Genomic DNA, 23,327 nt, shown 5'->3' on the forward strand with positions numbered 1-23,327 from the left:
TATAGCAGCGACAAAAATAAAATGCCGAGGGAGGCAAGATTCACTCATCCACGATTGACACTTGCCAATACAATACACAACCAGGAAGTCATTGACCTTTCATTCAACAGAAACCATTAATAGCAGAAAAGTGCATTTTATATTTAAATACTGACAAAAAATAAAATTTTCACGCATAAAGTTTTTAGAAATTTAATTCTTTTGAAGACCTAAAATATAATGCAACTCTGTCAACTTTATACGAAGCTATTTTATAAATTTAGGAGGCTCATAATTTATGCACAAAGGGAAAACTGAACCTTGGATTTTAATTAAAAGTGATTATGGCCGAGAACCTCTAACAGAAGCACAGGTAAAAGAAATTCAATACGCTTTTTGTTAATGAAAAAAAAAAAAGCTACAAATATGAATAAACACTATTCTTCAGCCTCTGGTAACTTGTCAATTCGCATAATAGGTAAGATTTTAAAGTGTGGTCAATCTTTGCATTAACAATTCGATACGTACTGAACCACCCTTACGTAAAGGAATTTGTTACACTGCTTTTGAACTCCAAGACTTCTTCCCATCCCAGTCTCCTTTAAAAGACTAAGTATAAATTCTCAACGGAGATAACTTGGAGTATGCAGTCAAAAGCTTTTTATTACGTTGAAGATGCTTAACGGTACTTATTGCTTTTCTGACTAAAGACAAGCATAATTTATCTTAATTTACTGCCGCAATATTTAGAAGAGAACGAACCTAATTTCCTACTAATAAACAAACCTTACTTCCTGATTGTCTTTCTCGCACAAGTTTATTATAATCTCTTTCCTTATTCTTGTCCCCATACTACTCAGCTATACAGGTAAAGTGCATTCAGTTCGCTCGTAATCACGTCACAAGTACACACAAAAACAAACATACAAGACAGGGTGACTATTCCATCATTTCATCAGCCGAAATGATGGCCAAATTTTTAATGCCACACAAACACGAATAAAAAAGAGTTTCCATACAATTGAGCAATACATTCATTACACCTCAAACTTACTTCCATAAGTACTCAACGTGCAAAGAAACTGTCTTACGAAAATCCCAAAATATCAATTCCTCTTCCCGCTTTTAGCAACGCCTTCACGCAAATCTTGACGTAGCTCCCACGTGCCGCTGAATGCCTTTTGCACTCTGTCTCCTTGTTCTTCGAGCTGCTCCCTAAGATCGTGAAGCGTGTGCAACAGAAGCGCGCGCCGATACTTCATCAGTTCCGATTGCAGACGAACACGCTCCTCTCGCCACACTCGATCCTCCTCGCGTGCCTCCCGCATCTTCCGTTCGACAACAAGACGCTCCGATCGTAGTCTCGACACTTTATCTTCCAAAGACTCTCGGGGAATCGCAGTTTCCGAAGAAGGCGTGGTTGTGCAGCTAGTGTCAGTCACAAAGGCAGAATCCGGATCGTTGTGAGCCACATCCGGTACCCGAAGCGGAAGTCCCGATCCGGGTCGAGCGTTAGTCACATCACACAGGCGACTTACGGACGGACTTGAGTGAGGCTCCTGATAATCCTCGCAGTACGCTTCGTCAGAGTCAATATCAGAGTCGGGCTGACAGGTGGTGGCACTCTCTAACCAGTTCTCGGGGGGCAAACTTCGGGTGTCACTAGTAAATGAAAAGCGATTCGGATCACTTTTATTCCCCACGCGCTCCAAACTCTTGATGGTGCGTGGACACAGATGTTGGTACGGAAAATATAAACTGCCATCGTTCGAGTTCTGCAAAGATGCTGCTGAGGACCATTCGGAATGTTCGCCTTTTTCGTAACTACCAGGAAAAGCAGTTCCGGAAAAGTTGATGCTAGAACCTTCAGAGCTGCAAGATGAAGAATGGGGAGTTGCCGACAATCCACTATCCGCAGAGCCATTGCAAGGACTTCGCGGAGAAGGTAGCCACGGATTGGTACGAATGCGGCTCCGCTGACGAGGTGACACCGTCTCTGATACTGCTGTAGAATCCAGGAAACTCGTCCGAATATTAAGCGCCTTCCGCATTACCTGGCCCGAGTACTCTATTGGCCAGAGCGGACGTGTCATATTTTCTCGAGGAATGGCATCCACAGTCGGAAGTGACGATATGGGCGGGCGCGTAACTTCTGGCGGGGACGACTCCCGGGTGGTGTTTGGTAACGTAGCTGGGCGATCATCCTCTGCTAAGTTATCTTTGACGTCGTCATCCTTCCCACGTTCCTTCTTTGTCTTACGCCGGGAACGTGCGATGTGAACCTCCACCCAGTGGATCAGTTTCATGGCAGCAGGTCCACTGGATTCAACTCTGAAAAGAAAATAAATTTTAGATAGTGGTCAAAAACAAAGGGGAAGTATTTAAAATATTGATACCCTAAGTATCAATATTTCAAAGAGTAACAAAAATGACTTCCAACAACAATTTGGCTGTTTTATTATTTATTACGCTTCAGCCGACAAATGGAAGAGAGCACCAGTCATTAGTAATAATTTGCACTAAATTGCTACGTAGGGGTGGCTAAGTCAGGTGGCTTTCGATCATGCAGGTGCCCCCAGCTAGTCTTAGATGCGTCATAAGCCGAACGATAGATAGTATGGCTGCATTAAGCGACGTCAGAGGAACAGCTGGGCACACGAAGTAAATGGTGAATAGTAAATCATTTTGCTATCTTTAGCAGATAAATGTGGAGTGTAATCGAATCTGATGCCATGTCTAGATAGCATGACGTATTGATATGACACAAAATACGGAGAAGTACAATAACATAGTGGAAATGAACTTTCCACTTTTCCAAGAAAAGTATTACTGACACCCTTCTCAAAAACTAGTCTCAAATTTAAATAACAGAAAACAGATCCAAATGATTAATACTAAAATTCATACCGTAGTCTTAATTTTTAAAAATAGGCATTTTTTACCATATAATAATAATCAAAGGGAAATACAGTTAAACTCAATTGATAGACCTACTTAAGATTGAAACAGTTATACGAAAAGAGGAAATTAATGCAATCAAAGTAGAGGCAATTGACCGGGCGCATAGATTCTGGGACCGCAAGTGGCTGGAAAGTCTGTGGATTGGATCCTCTGGTAACAATAGCATGAACAGAGACAGGGGAGTTAGGCTTCACCCCCTTTTTGAGGCGGTGGTTTTGGCCAGAGATAAACGTTTTAATTTTCCACGTCTCCAGACCACTTCCGGTTCTGGTACAAGTGAAAGGAATGCTGAGTATGCGCCTGGTCATCCAGGTGTGCCGTGAACCTGGTACTTAAGGATGTGTCGCTTAAGTCTCACTATTACTGAGGAAGGAGGTAGACACCTCCGAAAGCTCTAATAGTTTTTATCGTCTTTTTTATCGCTTTTATATTTTAATGTATTTTAACTTATTTACTTATTTTATTTTTGTTATATTTCAGTTTTTTGTAAATAATTAAGTTTTGTAAATATTATTTTACAGTCTTTTTTATCATTTTATTATTCAATCAGCCATAAACGGTTGGTGTGTTTTTAAAATTGGTAGTAAAGTAGAGGCAAATTATCACTAATACAGCATTTGAAGTAAGTCTAATAGAATACTCAAACTTCGCAATCTGTTGCATATGCAACAAATAAATTTCAAAGTTAAGAGGAATATTATTATTATTACTAGCCATATAGTGCAAGGAAGGCTGAGGCTTATGCTGCACCAGCTAAAAAAAAAATTCCGAGTCACCCTGAGAAAGAGAGAGATAAGTAGAAGGGAATCACCAAGAAAGAGAAGAATGATGATATCCGGCTCAGGACCCTGGGTGTGCAAGCCCATACTCACCAGGTGAGAGCCCCTGGGATATATTTTGAGATGTTTGTCAACAAGAAAAATTAATCTGAGAGCGGGGTCTTATGGAAATTGGGAAATAGCACGTTATGGGCTTTCTGGTTGTTGTTGTTGTTGTTTTGGTTTTTTGGCACAAGGGCCTCCTGGGCCATATTGTGCCTTTTCTTTATTAACTTATGACTGAGTTATTAATATAATTGTTGTCAGAGGCCATTATATACATTTATGCTCTTCAAGTATCTAAACAGTGCTTCAAAATTTGCATTATTTCCCAGTATGTGTTGTAAATTTAAAGGTTCCAACAGATTGGATGCAGAATAAAAAGTGGATTTCCGGTTACTTGAATAATTAGGGCATTCTATTAGAATATGTTTGATTGTTAGCTGAGTCTGACAGAATGAACATTGAGGTGGGTTTTCTCCCATAAGCAAGAACAAATGAGTTGTATATGAGTGTCCAATACGGAGTCTTGCCAAGATCACTTCTTCACGTCTGCTTTTCCTGAAACTAGAAGTCCACAACTGAGGTTCTTTTTTAATCTGAAACAGTTTATTATTTACTTGTGTTTGCCACAGATTAGTCCATTGAAGCCTACATGCTGTTTTAATAGTGGATTTATAATCAATGTGTGGGACTTTCAGATGATAGAGTGATCTATTTGTACGATGTTTAGCAGCATGATCTGCACTTTCATTACCTGGGATGCCGACATGCCCAGGTATCCAGCAGAAGGTAACCAACTGTTTGGATGTTTGATATTGGTATAATTGAGACCGTATCTGTTTCAGAATGGGATGTTGGGAAGAAGTAGTAGATTGAATGGCAGTGACGACACTTAAGGAGTCGGTGTATATAAGAGCTTTTCTGATTTGCTGTTTGGTTATATTATCTAGAGCTAGTTTTATTGCATACAGTTCTGCGGTATAGATACTGCATTCTATAGGAAGAGACACAGCTATTGAAAAAGCAGAAGAGATTGCTGCAGCACCTACAGCTTCATCTGTTTTGGAGCCATCTGTATATATGTGAAATTTCTCTGCGTTTTCTAAGGCGTGGGCTTTATGCAGCTGCTGGAAGTTGTTGTTTGGCAAGGAGCCTTTTCTCCATCTCAGAAAGTAATTATCACAGAGCGGTGAGTAATGAGACCAGGGTTGTTCAGGAGGAGCTACGTCTTCAAGGATATGCTGGAAGTTAATATTCCAACTGAGCATCAGTTCTTGCAATCTAATACCCGCAGGGCGGTTTTCATTAGGTTTATTACGATATAGCATTTCATACTGAGGGTTAAACAGGTATTCCCAGCAAGGATGAGATGGAATACTTTTTATTTTTGCAGCATAGCTACATAGTAAGGATTTTCGTCTAAGGTGTAATGGCGGTTCATTTGCGTCAATATACAGGCTATGGACTGGAGATGTCCTGAAGGCACCTGTGGCTATCCTTAGGGCACTATGTTGGACAGTATTTAGACGTAGCAAGGAATTGTTTCTTGCAGAGTCATAGACAGGTGACCCGTAATCTAAGCGGGACCGGATAAAACTTTTATAAAGATGTGTGAGGGAGTGTCTATCAGCACCCCAGGAGTTAGATGACACAGCTCTTAAGATGTTTAATTTCTTTTGACAGGCCGTTCTAAGGTAGGCTACGTGATTGGAAAAATTAAGTTTACTGTCTAGATATAAACCCAATAAACGAAAATTGTTGGTAAGAGGAATCCGATTGTTTTTTAAATATATTTCAGGATCTGGATGTAATTTTCGTATTTTACAGAAATGAATTGCAGTCGATTTATTTTCTGCTAATGAATAGCCATTTCGTTGCGCCCACAATTCTATTCTGGCTATGGACATTTGAAGTTGCCTTTCAATGGCAATCATGGTTTGTGACTGGCAAGAGATAATCAGGTCATCGGCAAACATGTATGATTCAACTGTTTTTGGTATGTCTTGTGTTATATTTGTAATTCTTATTGTGAATAGTGTTGCACTCAAGATGGAACCCTGCGGTACACCCTCCTCTTGTTCAAATGATTTGGATATAGCGTTCCTATATCTGACCTGAAAAGATCTGTAGTGTAGGAAATTTTGTATAAATTGTGGTAACTGCCCCCTCAGACCGAATGATCGAAGATCCTGAAGGATACCATATCGCCAAGTGGTATCAAACGCTTTCTCAATATCGAGATTGACCATAACCAGATGTTGTCTCTTGATGAAAGCATTGCGGATATTTGTTTCTGCTTTAATCATCACATCTAAGGTTGAGTGGTTTTTCCGAAAACCATACTGATTTCGGTTTAGCAGATTGTTTGTTTCCAGAAGCCACGTTAACCGCCTGTGCACCATTTTTTCTAAGACTTTGCCTAAACAGCTAGTCAGCGATATCGGCCTGTAATTATTCGGTATGGTATGATCCTTACCTGGCTTAGGAAAGGCTAGTACAATTGAGTGACGCCATGAGTGTGGATAAGTATTTTCTAAATAAATTCGATTGTAGAATTTCAATAGGGAACTTATTGCTTTATTATTTAACTTTTTTAACATTATATAGCATACTCCGTCCGGGCCGGCAGCAGTACTTGATGTTTTGTTTAGAGACTCAAAAAGTTCCTTTAACGTGAATGGCTGATTGTACGGCTGAGATGCCTTAGTATAAAAATTTATTTTATGTTGTTCTGCAGATGCCTTAATTTTTTGGAAGGTTTGACTGTATGTGGACACTGCTGATATACTGGCGAAAGACTCAGCTAATGCGTTTGCTATTTCTTTTGGATCAGACAATTCTTGCCCTTTCCAGTTCAGGATTGAGGCTGGAGACTGCACAAATTTACCGTTTAGTGCTTGAATTTTCTTCCAGACAAGTCTGCTGTCCGTATCCTTGTTTATGGTGGAAGCAAAGTCTATCCAGGCATCTTTCTTTGCTTTTCTTCTTTTTTGGCGGAAATTGGCCTTGAGTTTTTTAAAGTTAATAAAATTAGCAGTTGTAGGAAATTTTCTGAAGAGATTCCAAGCTCTATTTTTTGTCTGTTTAGCATTTGTGCATTCCTGATTCCACCAGTAGTGTCTCTGTCTGCGTTTCCCAGGTAAAGATTTTGGTATTGCAGAATTCGCAGCTTGTAATATTTGATTTGTTATATGATCGTTGACACTATCTATGGGCTGAGACTGGATTATCTCATCATCAAACTGGATTAGGGAGGAAAATTTATGCCAGTTTGCCCTATAGAATTTCCACGTGGATCGCTGCAATGGAGATAAGTTTACTTGTGTTTGAATACTGCAAAGAATCGGTAAGTGATCACTGTTTAGCGGGTTATCAAGAACTGACCACCCCATATTGGCATAAATGGAGGGAGAGCAGATTGAAAGGTCTATTGCAGTCATGGATCCTGTAGTAAAATGGACATATGTGGGTTCACCAGTGTTTAACAGAGTAAGGTTATGAGTATCAAGCAGCAATTCTATTATTTTACCCCTTTTGTCAATTTTTGGCGATCCCCATAGAGGATGATGAGCATTAAAGTCACCCAGTAAGCAGAAAGGAGATGGCAGCTGATCTACTAGCTTTTCTAAATCATCTGAGGAGAAAACAAAATTAGGAGGGAGATATATAGAGGCTATTGTAATGGTGATACCAATTTCAATGCGCACTGCCACTACTTCAAAAGTAGTTTGGAGGGATACATGCTTGGATGGAATGTTATTTCTGACAATGATAGCCACCCCTCCATGAGCTGGCGTGTCAATGCTCCTATCTCGTCTAAAAATGGTATAATTTTTGACGGAAGGGCACACTCGTGAATTTAGAAGGGTTTCCTGTAAGGCTATGCCAGCTGGTTCATACCGATCGATTAGATCCTGTAAATCATCTTTTGAATTTCGAAATCCTCTGCAATTCCACTGAAGGATTTTTTCCATTATGTGGTTTTTTGTGTTGTTTTCGATTCTGACTGTTTTTTAGTTGCAGCTTGCTTGTATCGATCAATTTTTGCTTTGTCTTTCCTGGGAAAAACGGGTCGGATCACATCCATCTCATCACTTGCATGTAGTTCTAAAATTGTATCTTCTGCTTCGTTATGTTCATCAATGTCCATTCCGGTGGTGGATGTTTGCGGTTTTTTGGTTTCTGTTACTTTTGGTTTTATTGTTGAGGAGGCCTCCGTTGGTATGGTGATTGGGGTATTATTGGACTGTTCACTTGTTTTTTGTGTAGGACATTGTTTTGAAACAGAAAGCAACGAACGTGCCCAGTTCGCAATTGATATATTTGGAGGAATCGATACTTCAGTTTGGATCCCTACAGACTGTGAAGATTGAGTTGCTGCGGCATATGTTTGCTTTGTCTCTGTTTTGATTATCTGTCTTCTTGCCTCTGAGTATGTCACTTTGTTCTCTACTTTATATTTTTGAATTTTTTTTCCTTGCTTCCATAATTCACATGTTTTTGAGAAAGCTGGGTGGTTACCCTTACAATTTGGACAATGCGGAGTGGTAGTGGCACAATCAGATTGGTTATGGTCTTTTGACCCGCAGATGGGACATACTGCCTCACCTCGACATGCAGTCTGGGAGTGTCCATATTTTTGGCATTTGTAGCACCTGATGGGATTCGGAATGTATGGTCGGACACGGCAATGCAGGTAGCCTGCTTTCACAGATGTTGGCAAGTTAGGAGTGCTAAAGGTAAGAATTATGCTTCTTGTTGGAACGAGTGTACCGTCTTTTCGGGTCATGATTCTCCTTGCTTGGATGACTTTTTGATCGTGTAATTCTTGGACAATTTCCTCCTCTGATACAAGTAATAAGTCCCATTCTGTTACTACTCCCTTTGAGGAGTTTAAGGTGGCATGGGGAGTAACTTTTATTTGGTGTCCTCCAAAAGTTGTGAGCTTTAATAGCTTTACAGAATGTTGAGGTTGAGATGTTTCTATTAGAAGATCACCTGATTGAAGTCGCCGTACTGATTTAGGTGAACCAGCAGCAGACTCAATGCATTTCTGCACTAGAAAAGGTGATAATTTGCTCAGGGGCTGATCTGATAGAGAGTGAAAGATGAGGAAGGCTGGTATCTCCTCTTTAGGTGTTGTTTTCAACCTCTTTGCTTGAGAATAGTCATTTTCATTGTCACTGTTATTTGCTAGTCTTGAGCTCGATGGCTCTAAAGGTGGAAATGAACTGTTTTCCATCTTTGCTCCTTTCAGCCCTGGGAGAGTGGATTTCTTCTCCCAGGTTACCGGCCCCGCCACGGGGAGGCAGGAGCAGTGCCGCTAGAGTGACCAAGCGGTATAAGGGTTAGTACGTTAGTTTAAAAAGAAAAAAGAAAGGTGGATTTCCTTTCTTAAAACTTGCTTACAATTTGTAAGACTAAGTTATTAATTAAAGACAATGTAAAAAACTTTTTAAACTAAATAAGAACTTTGGCTCTGAGTAAACGCTTTATGAATCACTCTGAAATTCGCTTGATCACTATAACGCTTGGCACCCGGGGCCTGGGCTTTCTGGATTCAATACGAACTTGTTAAATTATTTTGGCGATATTTCAGCTTAGGACTTGAACGTTTTCGTGGTTAAATGGCTTCACAAAATTAACACTCCATGTGAAAAATGTCAAGTTACTGACCGGGTAAGTAGCCTAATCAGTGGCAACCCACAACACTCCTAAGGCCATTCCTCCTAATATTTGCAAACTATACTACCTTAAATCCACTGTTTCATTTTATACAGACGACTTTAAGGCTAATAAAATATCTGCACTCATCGCTTCACGACAGATATATTGACAGATGGCATTCACAAAAAGGCTCGATTTTTTAAGATCGTTGCTCTTCGGATCTTGTACGCACTGTTTGAGAGTAGCAAAAAATAAAATCCCACGATACGTACACAAATACATTATTCTGTACAGGTTTACAGAAAACAAAGTATTTTGGATCTTTACTTTCATTATATGCATATCACATCTGATCACTTGACGTACTCATTACCTACGACGAATTAAGTGGATTCGTCGACATTCTGGGGCAACACACACTGAAAAAAAAAAAATTTCAGATAGCTTTACCAATAGAGTTCTAACCCACAGAAAACAGGAACGCTGTCTAACGAGAAGTGAAAAATTCGAAATGGCAAACTTTAGGAAATTGGTCAAGATCCAAATATAAAATATTAACGATATATAACGTTAAGTAAATTTAGATTTGGTAGATTTAGACCTGGTGGGGAGGGGGTATATCAATCCACCGTTCAAATCAGTCCGGGCAGCATGGAGACCTCAAAGATGATTCTGTAAGACACAAAGTCTTACAAGTTAAATTTAAATATGATTTAAGAAAGAACGCTAGATAGTGATATTGTAAACCACAAAAGAAAACACTTAAAGTCACTAATATTGTTTAAGATAATGGGTCTCGCGCTAATGGAATTAATTTAAGAGAAGGTTAAATTTAATGTACAAGCAAATATACCTTGAAGAAAAACATTAGAAACAGATATACGATCTGTGCCCACACCGGAAACAGCAAGCGAAAATAGCAAGACGGAACAGTGGGGGGTCAACTGATAGTATGGCAAGGGACGGTTTGGTCCAGAGATGACAATAGGGGTACCAGCGGGGGCGCTCTTGTTTACTGCAAACAGAGCAGGTGTGGTCATTTTATAATAAGGCGAGACGAATCAAGAAAATGGACGCAGGTGTTTTCCGGATGGAGTCTGAGCTCCGAAATTCTGGTCCTTTCCAGAATATTCGAGAATTCTATAGAAACGGAAGTTCTCTCTACACCGGAAGGGGACGATGATGGTCAGATAGAAGTGATTGGTTGAGGAAAGGAGGGGCGTTACTAAATTTTGGGAAATAAAAGGAGAAGAGCGCGCGCAAACGAGAGGTGTGGAAAAAGTGGAAATGTGATAAGATGTTTTAGATATGTGATGAAGTTTTTCGGAGATGATTTTTCGAGATGTGATAAAGTTTTTTTGGAGATAAAGTTTTTCGGAAGATGATAAAGTTTTCTTCGAGAGTGATTTTTTTGGAAAGATAGGCCCAGGAAACAGTCCCCGGAAGCGATCCACCAGTAGAACCAGTTATGGTGAGTTCACTAAATTCTGATAGTTTTAATGAAGTATAGATGAGTTACAGAAAGGGGAACTTTCTCGAGATGAAACATAGAAGTCCGAAAGCGTCCACCGAGAGAGATATTTGAAAGGAGGACAGCGAGAAGAACACTGTACCGTCCTGTGGAAATAGAGTGATGGAAAGCGAACCCTACTGAATGATCCGGCACAGCAAAGAAGGATACGAGACTAGGATGATCGGCAAAGCGAAAAGTGTCCCTGGCAAAGTTTAGCATTCCAGATGAACGTTCCCAAACCAATGGAGGACCCGATGCAGAGCAGAATGTCACAGGCCACACGTTGTATTAGCGGTAAGATCCAAATCCCCAGAAGTAAGTGGTTAAACAACGAATTTATCTCTATGTAATTGCAAAGGACTGCAGGGAAGATAGATAAATATTAAGTGAGATTTGGGGAAGCATACAGTAAAGAGTTAAGTTAAGGTATAGATAAGTAAGGAAATATCATAGAAATAGTTAATGAAGGATGGTTTACAGTTATGATTTATTTACTGATTAATCAATGGAGTAAAAGTAATAATTTTGGACGGGTTAGCCTATAGAGCAGGTACAGTTGTATGTTATTTATATAATGTTACTGAAGTAGAGAAGTTAGTCGCTATATGCGGAAGTTTACCTGAGGGAATGAAGAAATAAATAATCCCATGTATATTTCATTAACATGTAACTTTAAAGTGCTGGGGAGAGAATAGAATAGTTTGTAGAGTGGACATAATTCCAGAAGAAGAATTGTTTCAACCATGAAGAAGAATGTAGGATTGTGCTAAATAGGTATGAAAAAGGAAGATATAAATAGATAAATAATAAATGTCAATTGTAATTAAGAAAGAGTTAAATTAAACTGATTGTACGAGATGTTAGTGGGCCTATAGTAAGAAGAAGATGATGGATGGGAGAGCCTAATGACCAGGAACGAGATCCATGCCCTGTACCTATATATGAAGTGAATAATGTGTAATGATTTGTCTTATGTTTTATTTGTAAGTATGTATAATAAACTGATTGTATTTTACTTAATGCAAATAATGTTTGGTCATTTCTGAACACACAGCAAAGCCCAAAGGAGGAGTGCTCTAATATAGAAATTCCCTCAGAACCGGAATTCTTCTGTGAGATAACAAGTCAGATGCAAAGTGGGGATTTTTAGGAATATAAATAACAAATAATAACAAAATAAAAAGTAATATAAAAATACATATAAGATAAAAACGCCACCCCCACAATTGGCGACCCAGCCAGGGATAAATAGAGATAGATTGTTTCATCATAACAACCCCCACCCCCACAATTCGCTGAATGACAATCCTGCGTGATCGACGAATATACTCTTCAATTCATTGTAAGAAGACAGTTCTTGTGAGCCAGTTCAATATCCAATCGATCAAGTTTTCTCGTTTATGTCTGGCTGATTAAGAATAAAAAAAACGTCATGATATATAGCCTTTACAGAATAAAGCATGTGTATATAGTTGGATATCGTGGTGTCAATGCGTTATTTCCAAACGACATCTGGATATTAATTGTAATAAATTTATCGCCCACATCCAGGAAAAATTAATTAATCCCTTACTTATATACAACCCGATGACCTCAATTATATCTGTCATCGAATTAGGAGTCCTAATCTACAAAAGAAGCCACCCACATTAGTTTCACCTTTAGAAAACTAAACCCAATTAAATTCCTCGGCTACTTCTGCAGTGGCCTTGATTTTGAATGAGTTCTGACATGTCGAAAAAACATACCTCTTAGAATACTGGCCAGTTATTCTATACAGTCCTTCAAAAAACCTTCGATCTGCTCAGTTCCGTGCAGCTAGCCTTGCTACTAAACCTCTATTCTCTCTCTAAGACAAAAGGCACTGCAGAATGTCTGGGTTTCTTTTTTTTTATGTTACAAGTAATAAACTTTCCCGCTTATTTCGAAGATTCTGCGTATATTTACTGATAAAAAAACGAATATTCAAGGCACTATATATATATATATATATATATATATATATATATATATATATATATATATATATATATTGTGCATAGCAATAAATTTTGAAGTTTCGCAGTTTGGATGACAGCCGCGCAATTTTATTTGTCAACTATAAATTTAAGGAAATGTGTAATGGAAGGTAGATGCCAATGGGCACGCTCTACACTCAAGGTAGGTAATGTAGATATGGTAAAATACATTAAGTGATTGCAACTCCTTAACCAGTGTAATCTTGGAGATAAAATACAGTTTCGGTCTTTCATAAAAGTGATTTATTCTTCGATGGTTATTATAAAGAGATGATTTACAGTACTACATGAATAACTACGTCAACAGGTAATCCTTGCAATGCAAATCCACATGGACAGTTTGTGAAGAAATTATTCACAAGACTAACATATCGATGTGAACGCAAAGTTCCAGAATTACAACATCGAAGAACAAATAAAAACCTACAAACGAAAAAATAACTTAAATGGAGAGAAGAAAGTGCTGTGCACTTAGTGTATAGACGTTTTATACCGAAGTTGTAAGTTTATCCTTAAAACTGAAAATACCAATTCATAAACATTACGAAATAATATTGCAGTCTATCACAGAACCAAAACAAGCTTGAATATTTAATGTAATTCTACGAATACAACGTAGTATAATCTTATTTATATATAAAACAGTAAATTAGAGGAAGAAGCATCTAACAATTCCATCATAAATGGTGTGTGTTATGGGGGTTTAATGGCGCACAAGCTGCCGAGGCTATAGTGCGCCTACTCATAGAAATTTAGAGATCTAATTAGAGATTAATTTCTGAGACTCCAATTGTTTTAAAAAAAAATTCACTGATGTTTGCATCGTCACCAATGTTTTAATGCCATCGGTTCTCGAAGGTTTGTTAGGGAAAGGAGGATAGGTGTTCTGTCCTGATGATAGTGAGGGCAGTCAATGAGAATGTGTTTGACTATTAAATGTGAGGAACAATGTGGACATTGAGGAGGTTCCTCTCCTGTAAGGAGATGGAGTCATGTATGTCCTATCCGTGCTCGTGCAAACACTTCTCTTCGTACTGTTTTGATGCTAGAGCACCAAAGCTGTGGATCCTGTTTCAACTGATAAAGCTTATTGGTTTGGGTGTGCCATAGCTCTTTCCACTGTGCAAGACATGTTTCTATGATATGATTATAATCAGAGATTGGAATAGGACCGAAGGTTAAATCATAAGTTAACGGATTTTTTGCAGTTTTGTCAGCAAGTTCATTCCCCTTTATCCCCGAATGGGCTGGGATCCATCAAAAGGTGACGTTCCTCAATTTTTAATAAGAGGCTTCTGATTTGGTTTAACATAGGATGAACCTCGTTAGAAAAGTTTTGTATTGCTGTAATTGAGCTCAGAGTCCGTGTATACTATGTATTTTAAAGAAGGGTACAGATTCAGGTTTTCTAAGGCTAATTGTATTGCATGGAGTTCTGCAGAGAAGCTACTATACTCAGGTGGAAGGGTAGCAGAAATGATTCTAGTGGGAAACACTGCGGCTGCTCCAAGGGCTGAATGTGATTTGGAGCCATGAATATATATTAGCAATAAATTAGCATATTTCTGAATATTGCTTTCATGGAGTTGTTTCATGAAAGTGACGGTAGGTGATTCTTTCCCCATTTTTGAAGATAAGTGTTGCCAGTTAATTGAGGAGGAGGTGTCCAAGATGGATGAGAGCATTTTATTACTTGTAGCCTGTTAATATTAGGAACATTCCAATTCTGTGTTAATTCAATTAGGCGTAAGCCTGCCGGTCTTATTTTACTGGGTTTTGTAGTTATGGATTAAAGAGGTATGGCTCAATAGGATGCTGCCAGCAACTTTGTATTCGGGCTGCATACTTAGGGGTTTTTCTGCTGAGGTAAAGAGGGGGGCTCATTGGTTTCAATGTACAAACTGAGTAGGAGATGTCCTGAAAGCACCAAGAGCAATCCGCAATGCACTATGCTGTATAGGATCCAGCCAATATAGTGTAGTCTTAAGGGCAGAATCAGAGTGGAGCACCATAATACAAACGGGATCTTATCAATGCTCTATATAAGATATACGGTCTGCTCCCCAAGACTAGGCAAATAAATCTTAGTATGTTCAGGTTTTTGAGGCAGGATATACGCATAGATTTAATGTGCTGAAGGAAATTAAATTTTCTGTCAAGGATTAATCCTAAGAATCTGATGATGTTAGTCGCTGGAATGGTAAAGTTTGACATCTGAAGTTCAGGATCTGTAGGCATTTTCCGTTGATTACACAAAGTGGATTGCAACAGTTTTCTGCTGTGATAGACTACAGCCATTTAACTCTGCCCACCTTTGGACTTTATTCAAAGATATCTGCAGTTGCCGTTCAATGGATCTCATGTTCTGAGAATGGCAAGAAAGATCATCGGCGTAAAGGTAGGTCTGAATAGTATTTGGAAGCTCTTTTGTGATGGAATCGATTCCAAGGGCAAGAAGGGTTGCACTCAGTACAGACCCTTGTGGCACTCCTTTCTGTAAAAGTGTGCATAGAAAGCGAGTTGTGGTATCGAACTTGGAATGAGCGAATCTGGAGAAAGTTCCTGATGAATATAGGAAGGTTGCCTCGTAGACCTAGAGCATGGAGGTCACTGAGAATGCCACGACACCAGGTAGTATCAAATGCCTTCTCTATGCCTATGGAAACCATAACACGATGTTAATTTTTTTACAAAAGGCATTACGAATTGCAGACTCTGCTTTGATCATGAGATCAAAGGAGGACCTGTTCTTTCGAAAGCCATGCTGATTATTACTAATCATTTGCGTTTCGATATTCCAAACAGGATGAATATGGATAATTTTTAAGTAATTTACCCGAGGTAGCTGGATAGGGAAATAGGTCTATAACTGTTAGGAACTTTACCGGGTGGAAATTTGGTGCCTCCGTAGCCAGGAGCAGCAGTGCGTAGCACACGCTTCTTGATTAGACCTGGGTTCGAGCCCGTGCCCACCAAATACGGAGGATGCGGAAAGGTCAGTGAATGACCACCGCATATCCACGGAGCAATATGGCCTTAGTTGCTAATGCTCCTAAAAACCAAAACAACAACACACCTTTTCCGGATTTCAAAAAAGCAAACTGTGACATGCTAAGAGCTGGGATAAAATGTTATATAAATGGTGATAAGAGTCCCGAAACGTTTATATTATTGTACTACCACGTGTTGGCCTTGTACAAATTATAAGTGTAGAACGTATGAGCCTCCTCGAAAGAAATTTCGGGCGCCACCTCAGGGCTGCATACAACCCTAAAGCGTTTATCGTGTGCCCCAAATATCGTCAAACTTTTTAGCATTAAACCTATATGAAAATAACAGAAAGTGACTCCTCTCACTTGTTTCTACTGATGAAAACAGTTTTCAAACTGCCATTACTAACGTCTACCACAAATAAGAACATAGCGAGAAAAAAAAAAAACTTTTCTTTAACCATTTTAGGTAACCTAATCTTATTTAATAAGATAAAGTATATTGCCTTAATAAGTTTAGGTGTTGAATAGATCGTAACTTTCGTATGATATTTTCACTTTACATTGTAACGATGTGCAAGTAATCTGACTGAAATTGATTTGTTTGGCACGAGCTGTTCGTTATGATCAGAAAAACCACAGATAGACTAACCTCGTACAGTGCTTTTCCATGGGATGGAATACTTTCCTGTAGCTTAAAAAGCTTGGTTAGTGGAGTCTTGCCCATTAAACCAACCATCTTCCTTTTAAAACACCGTCAGTAATCTGCCATCATGTTAATGATGCATCTTCCTAGGTACCTCTTCTCAATTTCACTAAGAATGGGCAAACCACACCACCTAAGTGACCAGCGCCTGACGTACAAGTATCACGACACTGTCGTTCTGCTGGGGGGTTTACGGATAGTGGAATGGCCCAACAACTAGGTTGTGCGAGCAGAAACTGCCGCTAGGAAGTTGTAATGCAACAAAATTACTATAACAGATAAGTGACACCTTCGCATGCTCAATTTTTATAAAGGGAATAATGGGACTTTCCCAACAAATGTTTTACTGCGTAACAAAAAATCAAATAATTCCATTCTATTTTAAAATCTTAAATTATAAATTGCCATTTAATGAAATGGCATTGGTGCAGAAACCAATTTGCTATTTACTTTTTTTTTTATGAAAACCCCAAACACGAAAGGTATCAAAACCTATAGTACTTAGTACCGTGCATGGGTTGAAGAAGTATGGGGGGAGGGGGGGGGTGCTGGACACTTTGCTCCAGAGACTAAACATGGGTTTCACCACTTCAAGCCTCCAATAAGCTGAACATCAAATAGTTCACCGCCAAATATGAATACACCTGAATCAGATAACATATCAAAATAAATTTTGATATCATATACTTGGATTTCAGAAAAGCTTTTGACACCGTTGCGCATGGAAGATTACTGTACAAATTGGAGCAGAATGGTATTAAGGGTAAGTTGCTACAATGGATAAAAGGATGGTTGAGTGGGAGAAGACAGGGTGTAATCAATGGGTGCTGCTCTTCGTGGACTAATGTTATTAGTGGAGTCCCACAGGCTTCGGTGTTGGGTCCACTGTTGTTTTGTATATTTATCAATGATATTGATAAAGGTATATCAGGCTTAGTATCGACGTTTGCAGATGATACAAAGGTTGGTAGGGTTGTTAATGACAGTGTGTTACTGCAACAGGATCTAGAAAATTTGGGCAGATGGGCTGAGAAGTGGAAACTGAAGTTTAACATTGGAAAATGCAAAGTACTGCATACGGGTAGAAGTAACCCCAGAAAAACGTACCAACTGTGTGGTACTACACCTAAGGTAGTAGAAAATGAAAAAGACCTGGGAGTAATTGTGCAGTCAGATATGAAGTTTTCTGAGCAATGCAGACAGGCTGCCAGGGCAGGTCATTGAGTCTTGTCAATGATATACAGGAATTTTGCTAGCAGGGAAAAGGAGGTGATTGTCCTTCTGTATAAGGCAATAGTCAGGCCACGCCTTGAGTACTACGTGCAGGTCTGGAAGCCTCATTTTCGGAAGCATGTAGATTTGCTTGAGTGTGTACAGAGAAGGGCAACAAGATTGGTGAGGGGAATGAAAGGATCCTCTTACAAGAGGAGGCATAAGTTCTGAAAATTGCAGCAGCTGGAGACTAGGCACTTCCGAAGTGTCTGATTGAGGTGTATAAGGCCTTGAATGGGTTGAGCACGCTGAATTCTGATGGGATTCTTCCACTTGTTCAGATTACGAACCTAAAGGGCATAAATTGAAGGACAGATGTAGAATAGATGTGCAGAAATTTGCCTTTACCCAGCGGGTGGTTAATTGCTGGAACAAACTTCCAACTGTCGTTGTGGAAGTTGATAGGTTAAATAAATTTAAGGAGGGACTGGACAAACATTTAGAGGGGATTGTTTTGTAATTTTTTTTTTGGCTGATGCTGCATAAGCTCATACACTTCCTTTCTTGCATCACATGCCACTACTACATCACATGACGTTTTAATGTGAATTAAAGATCCTAGTTTGCATTCCATGATATTGTAACAAATAGTAGTAATAATCGCGGCATGTAATGCAAGCATCAGCCCCAAAAAAAAAATTTCACACATCCATTCCCTGGAAACGTTTGTCCAGTGCCTCCTTGAATTTATTTAAGCTATCAACTTCTGCAACGACAGTGAAAGTTTGTTTCACCAATCAACTACTCGCTGGCTAAAGGCAATTTCCGCACATCTATTTTACAACTGTCTTTCCTCGATTTGGATTTATGCCCCCTCAGGTTCGTAATCTGAGCAAGAATCCCATCAGAATTTAGCGTGCTCAACCCATTCAAGGCCTTATACACCGGGATCAGATCACCTAGCAGGTGCCTTGTCTCCAGACGCTGCAATTTGCAGAACTTAGCCTTTCTTCGTAAGACCACCCTTTCGTCACCCTCACCAATCTTGTTGCCCTTCACCTCCACTACACTGGAAAGGCAATTACATAATATTTAATTTATTACTTGTCAACGGTTTTTTGGAGGGGCAAATGACACTACTGACACCGCTGACAGACACTACACCACGTATTATTTGTCAAATGATGTTGCCATTATAATTAGTGCATTGAAAAAATTTGCTTTTACAAATTTGTTTCTCATATACATTTTGTAAGCATTACAGTACTTAGACCCCTTTCCCCCTTAATGCTTGTGGTAATACTCACAAATAAAAATGCTGGCCAAAACGGTCAAACAGTTCCAAATTTGGAGATATCATTTTTTATGGAAGTAATAACAAAATTCCAAAAAAGCCTTATGAGAAATATTCTGACACTTTCAATCCACTCCCCATACCCTAACTCACTGAGAATTTTGCGTCCTTCACTTAGTCCTGGAAAAAGTTTGGCTGTAGGTTCAGCCGAAAAAACTTCCAGGGTTATCTACTGGATATGACCACAGACTAATAAAAATAAAATAGCAAGATAATTTCATGCCAAAATGTTTAGATACAAAGTTAAAAACTTATTCAGAATACGATGAAGAATAGCCGATTACTTCAAAGTGCAGTATTATAAGCTTGTCTGAATTAAATTGCGACTTTGACAATGAGAGCTACGATTAACAAAAATCAAGCATATTTCAAAATGTTTGATTACCAACAACTTTGGTAATTAGTACCAACAACTCATTTTATAAATTGTTCAAGTTTGTATTCAAGAGAATACAAATTAGTTCCATACCTGAACGGCTTTAGGCCTGCTAATAACGTAAATAGCTTCTAATCAAAATATTTATAAATATCAGACTCTTAGCGAAAAAATAGATCGATAAGAGTAATAATAGTAACAAAAAACTTACCTTTCCTAAAATAATTGTTTAACTTCGAATTAAATGTCATTCGTATTTACTTCGACTGAATTCGTTCGATTTCTAAAAAAGATTTCTTTCCGAGAACTCTAAAGGCCTTGCAAGCCAAATAGAAGTAGGGAAATGATGAAATAATTTGGTAGCACAAGCCTAGCTACCACCAGCATCATTTAGCTATCTAACCCAATTAAACTTTAATGGGAGAGAGCTGGGCATAACAACACGACGCATGCGTGAACTAATGCAGCCAGAAAACGAGGCACGAAGAATATGGAAAATTTCATATAAGTGGTGTTTTCCACACGAGACATTTGTCTTGTTCAAATTATCTATTATAGACACGTACGCATGTAATAAATAGGTAGCTTACTAAGTCAGTTCACATTAAATAAACACTAAAATTTATTTCCCAAATTAATTTTTCCGAATTCTACTACAGTTCTATAATTTTACGAGTTTAAAATTCTGATAAAGGTCTAATATAATTGTTGAACTTCACTCTTATTTTCATATCAGATTAATTTAACTTTTAATTAGAAAATTTAAAATAGCTATTTTCAATTAATTCCTCAGTTTTCTACTATTTAGGACCCATTCAATTATCTTGTGGATCCACACAGGTGAGTGGAGTCTTAAGGAGGAAAGTCAAATTTTTATTAGAGTATTTCGAGTGATTTATGGAATTGGTATCATGCAACGTAGCTAAACTTAAAATTTAGTACAGTGATTTTTTTTAAATTGTACAGTATACATTAGTATATAATTTATCGATGTGTGAACAAATGTTATCGTTCGTTCAATTATTTAATTGAATTACTGCTTTGCTGCATAAGTTTATTATATAATAAAATGTGATTATAAACATCTTTACTTTATGATAAAAGCATCACAATTTGGAAATAACGCTGCGTGGTGTTTATCTGTAGATAATTTTTTTTAAATAATCACTTTTACAACGTGGCTAACGCAAAATGTTTATTAATTATGATGGGATCCGGCAAGGTTCCTGAAACGTCACCTTTGTAATAAGGTGAGAACTAGGTTAAAGTACTTAAACTAATTTGCAAACGAACTGAATGACTGGAGCATTACATCTCCACAGAATATTAGAGATCATAAGTCTATTTTTGGTGCCATTGTCAGCACAATCATACGCGCCATGGATAGGATGAAAATATGCAGACTCCCTTCATGATAAATAATGATCTGTTGTACTCCATTTCGTTTTCGAGAATGACCTATAGATTCGTCAGCTGCTCGGCCTATCCCAGATGTGCGGTTCCAAATGATCCCAGCGATTCTTAATGGGATTCATATAGAGCCATGGAAAATCCGCACATCAATTCCCTGCTAGCATTCCCGCGCAATTCGTGTCTTGGTTGTGGTATTGTCTGTAAAGAGACAGCTGCCATCTAGATATCAGGTTGACATGAGATAAACCCAGTCGCAAGAATGTTTAGAGATCCCAAGATCTTGTCAGCACGACGAAAATAAAGTTTCCACACGAGAACACCATTACCAGCTTTTTTTTACAAAGGGCAGAATGCATTTGAGATCCATTATACCGCTTCCTGCACACCCTCATGAGTCAATTTGAGTCCTCCACCGATCACTGCTGTCCTTTTGAACACTACAAAACCGATTCGTCCGGTAAGCTCTCACACAATGGAATTTTGGATTACCCATAACAGTTACATAAACTCAGTATCATGAACTTCATGTATGCTACATTAGTGGAAATGGGGCCAGGCTTTGTCAGCGATTACTGTGTAATATGGTTGACTCACTTGTTTCACGATACGAAAAAAAAAAACATTGCGACTGTCCCTCGCTCAGTTACCACGGAATGAAATACGTTTCCCTATCTAAATGAGAATGGAGCTTTTATGGGTCTTCAGAAAAATGTCAGAATCGCCACTGTGCCAGCAGCGAGAGCTCCTATGCACTGGATACGTTTAAGAATAGGCGCCAAGAATAAGAATCTTCAGGCATCCGCATATGGCGTTCGTAAATTGCATGCTTTGTGGTTGATTTGACTTTTTCTTTTGCGAAATTACTGTTGCCTGGGCTATTGTGCGTGGGGTTTAAAAGTTCCTGCGAGGATCAAGGACAACAGTAAAAACGTCAATGTAATGACAGAGCGCAACGGAGTAGCAACAACAGAAATTAACTTCTGAAGCAGGTGTTTCGAGAACTGGGGGAAGAAACCATCAGGAGATGGAAAAAAGTGGATATAATTGTCGCAGCTAATGGTATCAGTTCCTTACTAATCATGACCAAAAAACCATGACCAGTCACATAAATGTAGGACAATGTTTGTTTTTACTCTTCGACTTTAAAGTTCTTCGATATATCTCCAGCTATCGCTATTAGATAGTAATATTCTTTTATATAAGAAAGAAAAGAATGTCAATATTTTTCAGCATTATACTTATGGTTCCCGCCTTTAAAGCGAAAAAAAAAGTCCTGCTCTGTTCCATGATCCTCGTTGCGAACTTTTCTCGTTCTGAGACCGATTTGCTTTTAATTTATTATGGCACATCACGACCCTCCAATAACTTATTCACTAAGAAAACAGTGATAGCTGCTATGTAAAGGTCGATAGGACAGCGGATACTTTAAAATACAGTATATTCGTGTCGAATCATTACAGAAAAAAAGGTAGAGTACCTTAGCACGTAAAAGAAAAAACTTTAAGAGACTCTAATGTATGCAGATTAGCTTTCATAAGTGTGGTAGTTACAATAATGGTGTAATATACAAATTTTATCTTTATGTAAATGGCGAAATGCCAGGTACCTCTGGTAGTCACATATCTGCCTTTTGAATACTTTGAGGGCCACATGAAAATAGCCGATGTGCCTCAAGCAGCCTTCTCTATCACTATTCTAGGCTAGATCTTGAAGCCCTCCCCTACAAGGGACTGAACAGTTGGCTAAGAATTACTGTTACTATAAATCAAATTTAGAAGTATGGTTTCCTGGAATGCGGAAGATATGGTGTACAGTGGAAATCATTACGTTGACAAAGAACACGTACCGAAAATCCACTTTCGCCAGTTATTTCTTTATAGTGGTTTCCATATCAAAATCTCTATCCCATCTAGCAATCACATTAATCCGTATTCAATCTAGCAGTTTGTCAAATTTAATGACAAAGGAGGAATTCCATCGCGTCTAAATCAAATTACTATATTTAATATCAAACATTTTTATCGTAAGTGTTTTCTGTTTTTACTAGTGTCTTGTTTGGAAATTGCTTCCATGGACAGTTTGCTTGCTGGATGAAACGCCTGAATTTCCGGTGCGGGAGCAATTCAACCCTTGACCAGACTGGATAACTCTGCCACAGTTTGAAAAGGTCCATAACTCCTCCAGCATTGACGGGATTAGAGCCTAGGCCTTTCCATTCGGTGTGTAATGGCAACGATCGTAACCGCTGTGTTTCCCCAAAAGAGTAAAATAAGAAAAAATAAATTTTAATAACTTTTCTGATCACTCTATAGAACTA

At 38.6% G+C, this 23,327-nt stretch overlaps 1 protein-coding gene across 3 annotated transcripts in view; it reads right to left on the reverse strand.

Moving 5' to 3' along the window:
- Nucleotides 1–411: 411 nt before the first annotated feature.
- LOC150077209 (uncharacterized) overlaps nt 412–23,327 on the reverse strand; it is a 124,152-nt gene continuing 101,236 nt past the window's right edge. For 2 of the 3 annotated variants that reach the window (XM_090386922.1, XM_090386924.1), the window contains exon 2: nt 412–2,310. In XM_090386922.1, coding sequence (XP_090243048.1) covers nt 1,086–2,285 — 1,200 coding nt within the window. In that variant the 5' untranslated portion in view covers nt 2,286–2,310 and the 3' untranslated portion in view covers nt 412–1,085. Of the gene's footprint in view, nt 2,311–19,808; nt 19,911–23,327 lie in introns of those variants that run through there. The other variant, XM_090386923.1, reaches the window with a different exon arrangement.

This window comes from Mastigoproctus giganteus, chromosome 12 (assembly GCF_048544385.1).
Source record: "Mastigoproctus giganteus isolate SK-2022 chromosome 12, ASM4854438v1, whole genome shotgun sequence".
Taxonomy (NCBI): domain Eukaryota; kingdom Metazoa; phylum Arthropoda; class Arachnida; order Uropygi; family Thelyphonidae; genus Mastigoproctus; species Mastigoproctus giganteus.